This window comes from Cyrtonyx montezumae, unplaced genomic scaffold, assembly GCF_038088225.1.
Source record: "Cyrtonyx montezumae isolate F1298 unplaced genomic scaffold, pur_monq_1.0 scaffold_18, whole genome shotgun sequence".
Lineage (NCBI taxonomy): Eukaryota > Metazoa > Chordata > Aves > Galliformes > Odontophoridae > Cyrtonyx > Cyrtonyx montezumae.
Window position 1 is genome coordinate 1,518,771 of NW_027071914.1, and position 17,685 is coordinate 1,536,455.

Sequence of the window (17,685 nt, forward strand, 5' to 3'; positions counted from 1 at the left end):
TTGTAATTAGAACCAGAAATACTTGAAATGACTGAGCTATTGCTTTTCAGGAGGGAGTTTTGGAGCACACAGTCATGGTCTTCTACCCATTGCTGAAGATGCAGCTTGAAGTGTTACTGACAAGAAATGCTCTAGGGTTCGGTTTTCAAAGCAGACGTGTCAATATAAATGCACATCTCAGTAGTTCCCCTCACTTCAGATAGCTGGAGATTTTTCTTCATACTTAGAGTCAGAAAAAATGAAATGACTGAACTGCTGCTTTAAAATAAGGAGTATTTTCACAACATAGTCAAGCTCTTCAACCCACTAATGCATTCAAGGGGCAGCAGAAGGTCGTTAGGCACTGTATAAACTCAAGAGCTCTCATAGCCTGTGGAATGCTAGCTACACTGGAACGTGGTGCCGATCAGATTAGAGTGCTTGTGGTCAACAGTCCCCAGCTCTTACGGGCTGTCCTCAGTACTTGGAGGAATAGAAATGCAGGGCACAGACCTCTGAGGGCTCATGGAACTGCGGACTACTCAGCCATCCTGTCAGGGAAAAAGTACATAGACTGTGAATTCGATTCCCAAATACGATGAAACAAGAGCATAGGGTGGGTTCCATTTTGATGTATAAAGGAGTCAGAGAGATAGTTTTGAAATTGAAACAATAGTCATTACGGATGAACATAACATTCAGCAAAGGAAAAAATAATTGCAGAAACACTACAAGAACAAATAATGGGAGTACAGGACGGAGAAGGTGCTTTTGCAGAAAACAAAGAGGAGACTCGAAAAGTTCAGAGATGGAATTATCAACAGAGACCTGAATTCATATGCGTTAGAAATAAAAAAATAATAAAAAAAATTAAAAAAAAAAGAAGAAGGTAATACCGCTTCTCTGCCAGGAAAAGCCGGGAAAACAAGTTATTAACAGGAAAGATTGTTTCAGTCGACAGGAGGAGGAGAAGCAAGGAAGACGAGAAACCAGAAAATGCAGACGGTATCATCTATGCAGAGAGACAGTGCACCGTGCGGCGGTTGTGCGGCCCCGGCGGTTCCCGCGGCAGAGGCAGCGGCGGCGCTCGGTGGAGCCGTGCGTGCAGTGCCGGGCGGCGGCTGCGGGCGCCGCTGTTCACCGCGGAGGAGAGAAAGGAGCGGAGCGCTGCAGCCAGCCCCGCCCGCTGCGGCCCGGCTCGCTCGCTCTATCGCTGTGTCGGCGTCCGGAAGGGCTGCGAGCGGCCCCGCGGTGCTGCGGCGAGGCGGAGGGGTGGCGGGAGAGCTCGGCGGCGGCCGAGAGGAGATCCGGAGCCGGAGAAGAAGGCGAGACAGAAGCGGGAGCAGAATCGGGAGGCGGAGCGGCGCCGGAGCGGCGAGCGTGAGGTGCCGGCGGTTGGTGCGGTGCGGGAGATGTGCGCGGCGAGAGAAGGGCGCTGGGGCCGGAGGCGGCGGGCGCTGCTGCTGTGCTGCGTGTTGGTGGCGGCGTGGGAGGCGGCGTGGGGGCAGCTGCGCTACTCGGTGCCCGAGGAGCTGCCCAAGGGCTCGTTCGTGGGCGACGTGGCCAAGGACCTGGCGCTGGAGCTGGCGGCGCTCCGAGCACGGGGGACCCGCATCCTGGACAAAGGCAGGACGCAGTACTTCGCTCTGAAGGCCAACAGCGGACACTTGGTGACGGCCGAGAGGATAGACAGGGAGCAGCTTTGCCGGCTGCTGGAGAAATGCGTGCAGCGCTGCGAGCTGATCGTGGAGGGAGAGATGAAGGTGTATGCAGTCGAAGTGGAAATCACGGACATCAACGACAACACGCCCAGCTTTCGGGCGGTAGAAGTTGAACTCAGAATGAACGAGATGACAACCGCAGAGACGCGATTTCCTTTACCAAAGGCTCAAGACCCGGACGTGGGCTCGAATTCCCTGCAGAGCTACACGCTGAGCGGCGACGAGCACTTCTCGCTGTCCGTGCAGGCGGGAGCCGACGGCGAGAAGCGTCCCGAGCTGGTGCTGACCAAGGCGCTGGACCGGGAGGAGGCGGCGTTTCACGAGCTGCTGCTGACGGCGAGCGACGGCGGCGAGCCGGCGCGGACGGGCACGGCGCGCATCCGCGTGGTTGTGCTGGACGCCAACGATAACGCGCCCGCCTTCAGCCAGGCGGTGTACACCGTGCGAGTGCCCGAAGACGTGCCCGTGGGCTCCACGCTGCTTAGGGTTACCGCCACCGACCCCGACGACGGAACCAACGGAAACGTACGGTATACATATCAAGAAATTTCAGAGAAGGCTTCCAAGACACTCCATCTGGAGCACGATACCGGAGTCATCAAACTGATGAGGAATATGGATTTCGAGGAAGAAGATACATACGAACTGGAGTTACAAGCGCGAGACGGCGGTGGTCTATTCGACACGGCGAAGGTGTCGATCTCGGTGACGGACGTGAACGACAACGCGCCCGAACTGACTGTGTCGTCGGTGCTGAGCGAGATCTCGGAGGACGCGGCGCCGGGGACGGTGGTGGCCCTGGTGCACGTGCAGGACCGCGACTCGGGCGGCAACGGGGAGGTGCGGTGCAGCCTCGGCGAGGGCGTCCCGTTCCGGCTGGAGCGGGCGCTGGACGACTACTACAGCGTGGTGACGGCGCGGGAGCTGGACCGCGAGCAGGCGTCGGAGTACAACGTGACGGTGCGGGCGGCGGACGGCGGGTCGCCGGCGCTGCGGAGCAGCGCGGTGCTGGCGCTGCGGGTGCTGGACGTGAACGACAACGCGCCGGTGTTCGCGGAGGCGCGCTACAGCGCCCGGCTGCCCGAGAACAACGCCGAGGGCGCGCTGGTGCTGACGGTGCGCGCGTCGGACGCGGACTGGGGGCAGAACGCGCGCGTGCGCTACCGGCTGCGGGAGGGGCGGCTGCGGGGCGCGCCGCTCTCGTCCTACGTGTCGGTGCAGGCGGAGACGGGCGCGCTGTACGCGCTGCGCTCCTTCGACTACGAGGAGGTGCGCGAGCTGGAGCTGTGGGTGCGGGCGGAGGACGGCGGCGCGCCGCCGCTCAGCAGCAACGTGTCGGTGCGCCTGCTGATCGCGGACGAGAACGACAACGCGCCGCAGGTGCTGTACCCGCCGGCGCCGGGCTCGGGCTCGGGCTCGGGCGCGGGCGCGGGCGCGGTCTCGGGCTGGGCGGGCGTGGAGCTGGCGCCGCGCTCGGCCGAGCCCGGCGCACTGGTGGCCAAGGTGGTGGCGGTGGACGCGGACGCGGGGCAGAACGCGTGGCTGTCGTACGAGCTGGCCAAGGCGACGGAGCCGGGGCTGTTCCGCGTGGGGCTGCACAGCGGCGAGGTGCGCACGGCGCGCTCGCCAATGGCCCGCGACGCGGCCCGCCACAGCCTGGTGGTGCTGGTCAAGGACCGCGGCCGGCCGCCGCTGTCGGCCACGGCCACGCTGACGGTGGTGCTGGCCGAGAGCGTGGCCGAGCTGCTCTCGGAGCTGGGCAGCGCCGCGGCGCCGGCCGAGCCCGCCGGCAGCCTGACGCGCTGGCTGGTGCTGGCCGTGGCGGCCGTGTCCTGCCTCTTCCTCGCCTTCCTGCTGCTGCTGCTGGCGCTGCGCCTCCGCCGCTGGCGCCGCTCGCGGCTGCCGCCGCCGCCCAGCGGAACCTTGCGCGGCGTCCCGGCCTCGCACTTCGTGGGCATCGACGGCGTCCGCGCCTTCCTGCGCTCCTACTCGCACGACGTCTCGCTCACCGCCGACTCGCGCAAGAGCCAGCTGCGCTGCGCGCCCGGCAGCTGCTGCGACACGCTCCCGGCCCGCCCGCCGCCCGACGAGCCCACGCCGCTGCGCGGGGAACACGCTGCCACCCAGCGCGCCGCCGACACCGAACCCCTCACGGTGAGTTGTCGAACCGAGACGGATTGCACATCTCGGTTCCCTCACTCCCCCCATCTCTCGCTCGGGGCTTTGGCTCTCCTTCGCAGCACTTTTCTCCCCTCACTCTTCTTCCAGAATTCTTTTGCTCACATGGATGTTGGCAGTACAAGCTTCCTTCCCATTTCGCTATATTTTGCAGGGATTTGCACTTGACGTTCCAAGTTTGCACTGTGTTTTTCTACTGATATCCCCAGTTTGCCTTCAGCTTGTTCAGTTGTTTGTAGAATGCCTTTTTATAATTAGGTTTTCTGTATCAGTACATCTCAAGCTGCTGGCACTGTGTTTGAAGAATGGGCTTTATGAGTGTAAAGGCAAAGGGACCATCAGAAATAAGCAGATGTTGCAGTAGGTTTAAAGAAATGAATACTCACTGATCCGCAAAGTTCTAGGCTTGAAGAGAAAAAAACTTCGGAGTAGGGATCTCCAGGAAGCGGTCCTTCCTCATTTGCAGCAGGCCCTTAAAGAGGTCTAGGCGCGGACTGGAGCGACCCCTTCCGGTCGCACGGGTGAATGCCGCCTCCTCTGTTCCCACGATTGACCGGGTCTTTCCTTCAGGTACTCCGTCACTGGTTCAGGCCGTCACTCAGTAGTCCGCATACCGATGAGTAATTACTCATATTTTTGACTATTTCAATTTGCCTGTGATCACAATCAAACACAATCTTCACAGTCGGTACTGTGTATCAATTGCTTTGGAATGATTTGTGTGAATGGCTTGTGAGGAAAGTAGGGAATGTATTTTGCTGTTTCTCGGTCTTTTATCTATGTCCTGATAACAATCGACCCTGGCTTATCTTTGCTTACTCTTTCTATAGCAACTGCAACATTCGGGTTTTATCACTTTTATGTCTAGTTTCATTATGTTTGGGCAGATCCAAGAGTGTTGTCACTGCAGTGACAATGTTGCTCACCACTTATGTATATTCAACATTTTTGCCTTGTTTCCTTTCAAATTCTAAAGGAAGAACCCATTATAGCTGATAACCCTTTCAAGACTGGAAAATCATTTATAGATGAGCTACGGGGGAGCCGTTTCCATTCGTGCCTTGAATATTTAATGCTGTCAACGTGAAGAATTCTGTATTCTTAGATTTCTGTAAAATGTCATTAAAAAAAAAGTTGTTGACTGTGATTACAATAGTCCCAAATGCTGCTACTGTTGATCGTTGAAGTGAAATCTATGAATACTGAGAGAAGAGGGTAAGAGTCTAGTGTCAAGCCTGTGAAATAGGTGATAAGCGTGGTTTAGAGAAGGTACAGTTTAATTTCATACTGGTGCTCAGATTGGTGCTCTTTCCAAAGAAGTCCTCATTTCATTGTCATTAGAGGCAGTGACAGATCACTGGAATTGAATATCTCACCCAAATTGTTTGTGGGAAAACATATTCTTATTATTTTACCTGGAATGGCATACAACCCCCACGTGAAACCTCTCCAGTGTGCATGTAGCAAACACATGATATGGAAGCTGCAGCTGTTCTGTTGTATCCAAAATTGAATGTTTTACAATTCAGTCTTCCTACAGAATGGTGCTTAACATCTGATGGTTGATGAGTTGGAGAGCAGTTTCATTGTTAAAGAGCAGTATAAATACTGACTTATTATATTGCCTTTTCCTTTTGTCCTTGTCCAAGTTACTCAGTTTATAATTTCCACGTTCAGAGCATATTCTTTATCCTTCTCTGCTCCCTTCCACAGCAGTGATTTCATTCACTCTTTGGATAGGAAGAATTAAGAATAGAATTGTAGTTTCACAAAGTTGGTCTAGTTGAAACGGTTGTTGCAAGTCTCACTTTTGGTTATCTTGCTGTCAGCTTGTGTGAAATCTGAGCAATAGGATGCTGTACTTACGGCACTGATACAGTGCACACTGATATGAGCCACTTTTTCTTTCCCATTGGAAGTAAAAGTAGGATATTGTTATCAGCATTACTCTAGGAGTTATCGACTTTCTTTTCTTATTCCCTAATGATTTTCAACCTGAAAGAATGACATCTGTTGTGAGACAGGGCAGATATGAAAGAGTACCGCTTGCTTCTGTTGTACCTGTATAGGCAATAGGTGTTCTTGTTCTTTCTGGTTCTACTTTGTTTGGAATTTTTAATTGATGAATGCATTTGTTTGGTTCATTTCTATTTTTTCCTTTGTATTGTCCATAAGTGCCTATTTGTGTGACTTTAATGTGATCATAGAATGCTAGAAACAGAGTGGTTTGGGTTGGAAGGGACCTTTGAGATCATCTGTTTCCAATACCCCTGCTGTAGGCAGGGACAACTCCCTCTAGATTAGGTTGCTGAATGCCCATCCAGACTGGCCATGAGTGCTTCCAGGGTGAGAACATCTACATCCTCACTGGGCAGCCTGTTCCAGTGTCTCACCTCCCTCACCATAAAGAATTTCTTCCTAAAATCTGTCTAGTCTAAACCTACTGTCTTGCAGGTATAATGTCCTTTATAAACCCCTTACTGCAACCTGCCCTTATAAGAAGACTCTTTCCAGCTTTCCTGTAGGTCTGCCAGGTACTTGAAGGCCACTATGAGATCCCACTGGAGCCATCTCTTCTACAAGCTGAAGAGACCCAGCTCTCTCAGCCTGTCCTAGTTGGGGAGGTGCTCCAGCCCTCTGCTCATCTTCATGGCCCTCCTCTGGACCTGATCAAACAGCTCCATGTCCTCCTTCTGTTGCGGAAGCCAAGACTTGATGTACTACTGCTGGTGGGATCTCACAGAGACTGAGTAGAGAGGCAGAATCACGTTCCTCGTCCTGCTGGTCACACTTCTCTTGGTGCAACCCAGGATACATTTGGCCTTTGGTGCTGCTTGCGCACATTGCTTGCTTGTGTTGAATCTTTCATCATCAGTCCCCGAGGAATGCTGCTCATCACTGGCCACCATGTTCACACTGAGCTGTTGACTGCAGCTCTGAGTGCAACCATCCAGCCAATTCCCTATTCAGTGGGTGACTGATTCATTTGCTTCATGAGGTTTCATGTTGTTGTTATTTATGTTTTCTAGGACTGATGCTGGGTATTCCTTGTGGTTGATAGCCCTCAAATTGGAGAAGATTTTTGCAGTTGTACAACTCGGCGGTGTACTGTTCATACATATCTTCAATTGTTTTAGATGCCAAAATTTTATGTATTTATCAGTGTAGTTCTGGCAGGGCAGTGGCTCAGTCTCTTACCAGGTGCCTGTGCCATTTATGTTACAATCCCATTGTCCCTGTCCATGTAAGTAAAGAAAAGAAAGGTTTTGGCCTAAATTTCTTTATGTAGCATCATTCTTCATTATTAGAATGTTTTTTAATTCTCATGGATAACCTCATTTATCCTTTCCAATGTCCTTGTAACCTTGTGATATAGAATTTCTTCATTGTCATCGTTACGTTCTCATGACTTTGTTTTCTTGAAGGATTTTTTTCCCATTTCTGGACAGTATTTTTTCACTTGGAAGTGGTGGGATCCAGACTTAATGTTTTTGCTGTTTAGTCTTCCTGTAGGAAGAGGATTGCCATCTGGTTATTGACATGTTGGAGAGCGATTTCAAGTGTTGTACTGCGGGAAATCCTTCCTTTCTTCCTTTGACAAGATCTAAATCACCCCAAGATAGGTATTTCTGTTTGAGGAGATAGGAATCTGGAGGTGAAATAGTATGAGGTACCATTTCTCAAAAAATTTAACGTCCAAAGGTCCCATGAGAAGAGGCTTAATTCTATGGTTCCATTTTTCCTGCGTGCTTCCAATAGTGAGTTGGTTTTGACAGATTTCTGAAATGTTGTGATCTTTCCACATTCAGACCTCATCTTGATTGGGCATATGCTTGTCGTTTAGTGTGAGATGGTCTTAAAATGGAACATTACTTAGCCCATGTATATTTCCCATCTAAACTTTTCACCGCCGTTCTGCTTGAAGATCTGTTTAGATGTGGGTTGATACAGTGGAGAAATGGATGGGTAACTGGTGCTTTGATACTGTTTGCTATCAACAAATATTAAAGGAAATGGTAGAAAGTATATATGACAATGACTTGGGGATGCTGTAGGTGAAGAGGTCATGCAGGAAGGAGGACCATTTGAATGCTCAATTTTCAAGTGTGGAGAAATCTATTCTAGTATACAAATGCTGGGGTGCATGCTTGATATGGGTTCACCACTAGAATATCATGTTGAATAATATTTGCTGTGATGGAAGTGTGATGTCTAACGAGGGATCGTGATGTGCTTCCCATTAGTTGTTTTCACTGTCTTGCCTTCTTTGTTATCAAGATGAAACCATGTCTCAGATGAGGAGGAGGACTTGAATATACAAAAGTTTTCTTGACATGTCAGTGGATGGAATGCTCTCACCCATGGCTGATGGATGGGTAAAATTTGAATGATGTCCTTAGAGCAGCTCAAGACTGTGAGTGCAGAGCAAGGGTGGTGAGTGGCTGGACTTGAATGTGGACAGCAGGTGGGTCAGCAGTGATACTGCGTGGACAATGGATTGATTTCATAGTTGGTGCCAAGACCTGCAGCATCTCTGCACATTTTTATCTCCTTTTCACTGTTTTGAATGGTAGCACTAGTCTTCTGATGACAATGGATGTTCACAATTACTGTGCATATAGAGTGATGATGCACACCTGTAACATAGTATAATTCTTATGTGAAACCCCGTTAATCCATGTATAATGAGCAATCATGTGACAGAATTTCTCCTCAGCTCTGTTTCCTTTGTTCCCAGGGTATTGTTTCGGTGTGTATATCCAACTTCTGGGTAGGGATTTTGACTTGAAAATGGCAGGGTTGCGTTCCAAGATTTCCTTCCTCCCTTGGCAAGGTCCCAACCACCTGAAGTCAGCAATTTCTGTTAATCAAGAATGAAGCAGAATCCCTCAAAGTTTACTGAAGTAGTTGGGAAAGATTCCTGTGGTCACACTTCAACATTTGAAGTTTCATATTCATCAGAGGTGAGCAGGGCCCATAGCTAGTTACTCTGTGATAACTGGTGACTATTCCTGAAGATGTCATGTACATTGCAGTCCAGAGAATGACAATGGGGCTGTACTTGCAACTTAGGTCCACAGTGACTTCCTCGTGCTTTGTGGAAGGACTCTGTGCCTGCAGAGAAGGCTGTGACATCAAACTCATGTAATTATTTTGGAATGCTTCCTTTCCTACTTGTGGATCTGTACCCGCTCCTAGAATTTTATCCATGTAGAAAGGCTTTGTTGTTATTTGTTTATTTTCCAGTTTATTTTGTTTTGTATCTGTTGCTCATGTAAGCCACTAGCTGGGCATTTCAAGAGTGTTACATGTGTTTTGGAGTACTGGAGATGTGTAGATACTTAGTGTTCTCTTCCATTTTCATTACTGTGCTGTGGATATAAGCCTGGAAGAACTGGAAGAGATAAGACATGTAGTAATGAGGGAGTGGTTTCCATACAGAGCTTGAACATTGACAGCTGTCAAGGCTCAGTCTTTAATATATTTCTCCATCAGTTAAATGTCAGTGAATGGAATGTGCCTGCAGTGAGAGAGATACCATTAGTGTGTGGATGCTTTCCACGACACTGACAATATCTGATTGTGGAGTATGGAGATGAAAACTCGACTTAGAGAATATATAACTACTGTGTTAAGGTGTCTATGGTTAGGCAGAGTTATGCTTTCATCCCTGGTGCCAAGGCCTGCAATTTCTGCTGTGATCCCGGTATCCCTGTCCTTGGAGGCAGTGATGCTTCCCCAAGAATCTTGTATTTGGAAGTATTTGGCAAAAGCTGCAGGAGGAAACAGAGCTGAGGTGTGGAAGAATGCATCAAGAGGGACTGATATTTAAGAAGCCAAAGGGAAAGAAGGGCAGAAGAGTGATGTGGTCACTGACGTCCCCTGCTAATGTAAAACTAGAGCAGCAACTGATCCAAGTGGGTGATCTCATTGTACAACTTCATGAAGACCTGCATGCCTATCTACTGTAGGTTGCTGGTGCCTTCATACTAAACTAAGTGTTGTTAGTTTCTGGTGTGTGAGTCAATATGTTGTTGGAAGTAATGTAGGTGATATGAGATCAAGACAAAGGTATTCAATTGTTCCAGTCACCAAGGCTGCAGTGATAGCAGAGGAAAACAATCATTCAAGGCTGTCCAGAGGTGAAGGAATGGCAGTAATTATTTCTCTGTCACATCCATGCTGGTGCTTTTTTCCTTGCTTCGTTCATTTTTTCATTGGGCACGCAGCAGACATGACATGCAATCTGACTTTCTTGTTCAGAAAGAAGTCTGACCTGTGACATATTTTCCACCAAGATAAAAGAAGTCTCCAGTGCAGCTGTTACCTGTGAAATATCTTAACTATTGTATGAGGGGAGCTGCTCAGCGGAGACAGTCCAGAATGGAATTCTCCGTGGCAGGGGTTTGATGTGTGATGTGGGGAGCTACTGGCTTATTGATGCATCCTGACACAGGGGAATATGATTTTGGAAGTAGGCTCCATACAGTGTGTGAGAGGGAAGTTCCATTTGTTGAATTGTGTGGAGACAGAAGCGGTTCTGTGTAGAATGTCAATATGAAGAAAACAATGTGAAGTTAATACTGAATGCAGTATTTCATCAAGAGTGCTCCTTCAAGAGGCTGCGAAGCTCTCACTCAAGGAAAACTGCAAGAAACATGGTACAGAGTGCGCTTCTGCAGTACATACTAGCAGGTGGAACTAAAATGGATTGTAATTTACAAAGGACATTATTGTCAATTCATTTTCTCACGTGTTGGAAATAGCACAAACACAGCAGTATTGTCTGTGGTTCTTACTGCTCTGAAGAAAAGAAAGCATGAACATTCATATTCCAAGAAGCGGAGAAATGGAAACTGAATGCAGATCAACATCATTTGTTTCACTTCTCTGGAGAAAGGTTTTAGTGTGAGTGCACAGCCTTCTCAGACCGCCCAGGGAAGCTGCTGGTTAATTGGAGCACACAGGTAGAACAGAATGCTTGGTTTTGGATCTTGTCTGCCAGTTCTACTTGGAAATATGCACGAAGTTCTGTTATCCAAGAGAAACAGACCCCAGGAAAAGCCATCATGATGGACCTCAACGTTGAAATGAAACTACTAAGTTTTAAGGGAATATAGGATATTAGCTACAGTATGGAGAACACAGAAGAAAATGTAGTTCAGGAAGGAAGGAGAAGGTCCACAGAAGCACACTACTATCTCTCTGATCACGAACACGATTAAGAGCAGAAAGGATCCTGTCGTCAGCAGGAAGAAGACAAAGGTAGCTAAAATCTAAATGCTTACAGTGAAACCAAATTGCTGAGAGAGTGCATCGTGCGGCGGTTGTGCGGTCCCGGCGGTTCCCGCGGCAGAGGCAGCGGCGGCGCTCGGTGGAGCCGTGCGTGCAGTGCCGGGCGGCGGCTGCGGGCGCCGCTGTTCACCGCGGAGGAGAGGAAGGAGCGGAGCGCTGCAGCCAGCCCCGCCCGCTGCGGCCCGGCTCGCTCGCTCGCTCTGTCGCTGTGTCGGCGTTCGGAAGGGCTGCGAGCGGACCCGCGGTGGTGCAGCGAGGCGGAGGGGTGGCGGGAGAGCTCGGCGGCGGCCGAGAGGAGATCCGGAGCCGGAGAAGAAGGCGAGACAGAAGCGGGAGCAGAATCGGGAGGCGGAGCGGCGCCGGAGCGGCGAGCGTGAGGTGCCGGCGGTTGGTGCGGTGCGGGAGATGTGCGCGGCGAGAGAAGGGCGCTGGGGCCGGAGGCGGCGGGCGCTGCTGCTGTGCTGCGTGTTGGTGGCGGCGTGGGAGGCGGCGTGGGGGCAGCTGCGCTACTCGGTGCCCGAGGAGCTGCCCAAGGGCTCGTTCGTGGGCGACGTGGCCAAGGACCTGGCGCTGGAGCTGGCGGCGCTGCGCGCCCGCGGCGCCCGAGTTGTGTCCCAAGGTAGGACGCAGTACTTCGCTCTGAAGGCCAGCAGCGGACACTTGGTGACGGCCGAGAGGATAGACAGGGAGCAGCTTTGCCGGTTGCTGGATAAATGCGTGCTGCGCTGCGAGCTGATCGTGGAGGGAGAGATGAAGGTGTATGCAATAGAAGTGGAAATCACGGACATCAACGATAACGCTCCAACCTTTAAGGAAATTCAGCTGGACGAGAAAATCAGTGAGATAACAGCACCGGGGTCACGATTTCCTCTGACTAAAGCTCAAGACCCGGACGTGGGTTCGAATTCCCTGCAGAGCTATGCGCTGAGCGGTGACGAGCACTTCTCGCTGTCCGTGCAGGCGGGTGCCGACGGCGAGAAGCGTCCCGTGCTGGTGCTGACCAAGGCGCTGGACCGGGAGGAGGCGGCGTTTCACGAGCTGCTGCTGAGGGCGAGCGACGGCGGCGAGCCGGCGCGGACGGGCACGGCGCGCATTCGCGTGGTTGTGCTGGACGCCAACGACAACGCGCCCGCCTTCAGCCAGGCGGTGTATACCGTGCGAGTGCCCGAGGACGTGCCCGTGGGCTCCACGCTGCTCAGCGTCACCGCCACCGACCCCGACGACGGAATCTACGGCGAGGTGACATACTCGCTTAAGGTCGCAACAGAAATTGCTTTAGAAGTGTTTCACCTTGAGCTTGAAACTGGTGCGATCAAGCTTGTGAAGAACCTGGATTTCGAGGAGGGAGAGTTGTACGAGCTTGAAGTGCAGACAAGGGATGGCGGTGGCCTTTCTGACACAGCGAAAGTGTCGATCTCGGTGACGGACGTGAACGACAACGCGCCCGAGATTTCGGTGCGGTCGGCGCTGAGCGAGATCTCGGAGGACGCGGCGCCGGGGACGGTGGTGGCCCTGGTGCACGTGCAGGACCGCGACTCGGGCGGCAACGGGGAGGTGCGGTGCAGCCTCGGCGAGGGCGTCCCGTTCCGGCTGGAGCGGGCGCTGGACGACTACTACAGCGTGGTGACGGCGCGGGAGCTGGACCGCGAGCAGGCGTCGGAGTACAACGTGACGGTGCGGGCGGCGGACGGCGGGTCGCCGGCGCTGCGGAGCAGCGCGGTGCTGGCGCTGCGGGTGCTGGACGTGAACGACAACGCGCCGGTGTTCGCGGAGGCGCGCTACAGCGCCCGGCTGCCCGAGAACAACGCCGAGGGCGCGCTGGTGCTGACGGTGCGCGCGTCGGACGCGGACTGGGGGCAGAACGCGCGCGTGCGCTACCGGCTGCGGGAGGGGCGGCTGCGGGGCGCGCCGCTCTCGTCCTACGTGTCGGTGCAGGCGGAGACGGGCGCGCTGTACGCGCTGCGCTCCTTCGACTACGAGGAGGTGCGCGAGCTGGAGCTGTGGGTGCGGGCGGAGGACGGCGGCGCGCCGCCGCTCAGCAGCAACGTGTCGGTGCGCCTGCTGATCGCGGACGAGAACGACAACGCGCCGCAGGTGCTGTACCCGCCGGCGCCGGGCTCGGGCTCGGGCGCGGGCGCGGGCGCGGGTGCGGTCTCGGGCTGGGCGGGCGTGGAGCTGGCGCCGCGCTCGGCCGAGCCCGGCGCGCTGGTGGCCAAGGTGGTGGCGGTGGACGCGGACGCGGGGCAGAACGCGTGGCTGTCGTACGAGCTGGCCAAGGCGACGGAGCCGGGGCTGTTCCGCGTGGGGCTGCACAGCGGCGAGGTGCGCACGGCGCGCTCGCCAATGGCCCGCGACGCGGCCCGCCACAGCCTGGTGGTGCTGGTCAAGGACCGCGGCCGGCCGCCGCTGTCGGCCACGGCCACGCTGACGGTGGTGCTGGCCGAGAGCGTGGCCGAGCTGCTCTCGGAGCTGGGCAGCGCCGCGGCGCCGGCCGAGCCCGCCGGCAGCCTGACGCGCTGGCTGGTGCTGGCCGTGGCGGCCGTGTCCTGCCTCTTCCTCGCCTTCCTGCTGCTGCTGCTGGCGCTGCGCCTCCGCCGCTGGCGCCGCTCGCGGCTGCCGCCGCCGCCCAGCGGAACCTTGCGCGGCGTCCCGGCCTCGCACTTCGTGGGCATCGACGGCGTCCGCGCCTTCCTGCGCTCCTACTCTCACGACGTCTCGCTCACCGCCGACTCGCGCAAGAGCCAGCTGCGCTGCGCGCCCGGCAGCTGCTGCGACACGCTCCCGGCCCGCCCGCCGCCCGACGAAACCGAGCCGCTGCGCGGGGAACACGCTGCCGCCCAGCGCGCCGCTGACACCGACGCCCTCACGGTGAGTTGTCGAACCGAGACGGATTCCACATCTCGGTTCCCTCACTCCCCCCATCTCTCGCTCGGGGCTTTGGCTCTCCTTCGCAGCACTTTTCTCCCCTCACTCTTCTTCCAGAATTCTTTTGCTCACATGGATGTTGGCAGTACAAGCTTCCTTCCCATTTCGCTATATTTTGCAGGGATTTGCACTTGACGTTCCAAGTTTGCACTGTGTTTTGCTTCTGATATTCCCAGTTTGCCTTCAGCTTGTTCAGTTGTTTGTAGAATGCCTTTTTATAATTAGGTTTTCTGTATCAGTACATCTCAAGCTGCTGGCACTGTGTTTGAAGAATGGGCTTTATGATTTCATGAGTGTAAAGGCAAAGGGACCATCAGAAATAAGCAGATGTTGCAGTAGGTTTAAAGAAATGAATACTCACTGATCCGCAAAGTTCTAGGCTTGAAGAGAAAAAAACTTCGGAGTAGGGATCTCCAGGAAGCGGTCCTTCCTCATTTGCAGCAGGCCCTTAAAGAGGTCTAGGCGCGGACTGGAGCGACCCCTTCCGGTCGCACGGGTGAATGCCGCCTCCTCTGTTCCCACGATTGACCGGGTCTTTCCTTCAGGTACTCCGTCACTGGTTCAGGCCGTCACTCAGTAGTCCGCATACCGATGAGTAATTACTCATATTTTTGACTATTTCAATTTGCCTGTGATCACAATCAAACACAATCTTCACAGTCGGTACTGTGTATCAATTGCTTTGGAATGATTTGTGTGAATGGCTTGTGAGGAAAGTAGGGAATGTATTTTGCTGTTTCTCGGTCTTTTATCTATGTCCTGATAACAATCGACCCTGGCTTATCTTTGCTTACTCTTTCTATAGCAACTGCAACATTCGGGTTTTATCACTTTTATGTCTAGTTTCATTATGTTTGGGCAGATCCAAGAGTGTTGTCACTGCAGTGACAATGTTGCTCACCACTTATGTATATTCAACATTTTTGCCTTGTTTCCTTTCAAATTCTAAAGGAAGAACCCATTATAGCTGATAACCCTTTCAAGACTGGAAAATCATTTATAGATGAGCTACGGGGGAGCCGTTTCCATTCGTGCCTTGAATATTTAATGCTGTCAACGTGAAGAATTCTGTATTCTTAGATTTCTGTAAAATGTCATTAAAAAAAAAGTTGTTGACTGTGATTACAATAGTCCCAAATGCTGCTACTGTTGATCGTTGAAGTGAAATCTATGAATACTGAGAGAAGAGGGTAAGAGTCTAGTGTCAAGCCTGTGAAATAGGTGATAAGCGTGGTTTAGAGAAGGTACAGTTTAATTTCATACTGGTGCTCAGATTGGTGCTCTTTCCAAAGAAGTCCTCATTTCATTGTCATTAGAGGCAGTGACAGATCACTGGAATTGAATATCTCACCCAAATTGTTTGTGGGAAAACATATTCTTATTATTTTACCTGGAATGGCATACAACCCCCACGTGAAACCTCTCCAGTGTGCATGTAGCAAACACATGATATGGAAGCTGCAGCTGTTCTGTTGTATCCAAAATTGAATGTTTTACAATTCAGTCTTCCTACAGAATGGTGCTTAACATCTGATGGTTGATGAGTTGGAGAGCAGTTTCATTGTTAAAGAGCAGTATAAATACTGACTTATTATATTGCCTTTTCCTTTTGTCCTTGTCCAAGTTACTCAGTTTATAATTTCCACGTTCAGAGCATATTCTTTATCCTTCTCTGCTCCCTTCCACAGCAGTGATTTCATTCACTCTTTGGATAGGAAGAATTAAGAATAGAATTGTAGTTTCACAAAGTTGGTCTAGTTGAAACGGTTGTTGCAAGTCTCACTTTTGGTTATCTTGCTGTCAGCTTGTGTGAAATCTGAGCAATAGGATGCTGTACTTACGGCACTGATACAGTGCACACTGATATGAGCCACTTTTTCTTTCCCATTGGAAGTAAAAGTAGGATATTGTTATCAGCATTACTCTAGGAGTTATCGACTTTCTTTTCTTATTCCCTAATGATTTTCAACCTGAAAGAATGACATCTGTTGTGAGACAGGGCAGATATGAAAGAGTACCGCTTGCTTCTGTTGTACCTGTATAGGCAATAGGTGTTCTTGTTCTTTCTGGTTCTACTTTGTTTGGAATTTTTAATTGATGAATGCATTTGTTTGGTTCATTTCTATTTTTTCCTTTGTATTGTCCATAAGTGCCTATTTGTGTGACTTTAATGTGATCATAGAATGCTAGAAACAGAGTGGTTTGGGTTGGAAGGGACCTTTGAGATCATCTGTTTCCAATACCCCTGCTGTAGGCAGGGACAACTCCCTCTAGATTAGGTTGCTGAATGCCCATCCAGACTGGCCATGAGTGCTTCCAGGGTGAGAACATCTACATCCTCACTGGGCAGCCTGTTCCAGTGTCTCACCTCCCTCACCATAAAGAATTTCTTCCTAAAATCTGTCTAGTCTAAACCTACTGTCTTGCAGGTATAATGTCCTTTATAAACCCCTTACTGCAACCTGCCCTTATAAGAAGACTCTTTCCAGCTTTCCTGTAGGTCTGCCAGGTACTTGAAGGCCACTATGAGATCCCACTGGAGCCATCTCTTCTACAAGCTGAAGAGACCCAGCTCTCTCAGCCTGTCCTAGTAGGGGAGGTGCTCCAGCCCTCTGCTCATCTTCATGGCCCTCCTCTGGACCTGATCAAACAGCTCCATGTCCTCCTTCTGTTGCGGAAGCCAAGACTTGATGTACTACTGCTGGTGGGATCTCACAGAGACTGAGTAGAGAGGCAGAATCACGTTCCTCGTCCTGCTGGTCACACTTCTCTTGGTGCAACCCAGGATACATTTGGCCTTTGGTGCTGCTTGCGCACATTGCTTGCTTGTGTTGAATCTTTCATCATCAGTCCCCGAGGAATGCTGCTCATCACTGGCCACCATGTTCACACTGAGCTGTTGACTGCAGCTCTGAGTGCAACCATCCAGCCAATTCCCTATTCAGTGGGTGACTGATTCATTTGCTTCATGAGGTTTCATGTTGTTGTTATTTATGTTTTCTAGGACTGATGCTGGGTATTCCTTGTGGTTGATAGCCCTCAAATTGGAGAAGATTTTTGCAGTTGTACAACTCGGCGGTGTACTGTTCATACATATCTTCAATTGTTTTAGATGCCAAAATTTTATGTATTTATCAGTGTAGTTCTGGCAGGGCAGTGGCTCAGTCTCTTACCAGGTGCCTGTGCCATTTATGTTACAATCCCATTGTCCCTGTCCATGTAAGTAAAGAAAAGAAAGGTTTTGGCCTAAATTTCTTTATGTAGCATCATTCTTCATTATTAGAATGTTTTTTAATTCTCATGGATAACCTCATTTATCCTTTCCAATGTCCTTGTAACCTTGTGATATAGAATTTCTTCATTGTCATCGTTACGTTCTCATGACTTTGTTTTCTTGAAGGATTTTTTTCCCATTTCTGGACAGTATTTTTTCACTTGGAAGTGGTGGGATCCAGACTTAATGTTTTTGCTGTTTAGTCTTCCTGTAGGAAGAGGATTGCCATCTGGTTATTGACATGTTGGAGAGCGATTTCAAGTGTTGTACTGCGGGAAATCCTTCCTTTCTTCCTTTGACAAGATCTAAATC

General features: G+C 51.4%; 2 protein-coding genes across 2 annotated transcripts; both read left to right on the plus strand.

Moving 5' to 3' along the window:
- Positions 1-1,319: 1,319 nt before the first annotated feature.
- On the plus strand, positions 1,320-6,316 carry LOC136047756 (protocadherin gamma-A5-like). The gene is given in 3 exon segments (XM_065735050.1): positions 1,320-3,854; positions 6,162-6,186; positions 6,189-6,316. Coding segments are annotated over 3 exon segments (2,616 nt in total). The 5' UTR covers positions 1,320-1,391.
- Positions 6,317-11,579: 5,263 nt separating this feature from the next.
- On the plus strand, positions 11,580-16,512 carry LOC136047757 (protocadherin gamma-A2-like). The gene is given in 3 exon segments (XM_065735051.1): positions 11,580-14,042; positions 16,358-16,382; positions 16,385-16,512. Coding segments are annotated over 3 exon segments (2,616 nt in total).
- Positions 16,513-17,685: the final 1,173 nt, after the last annotated feature.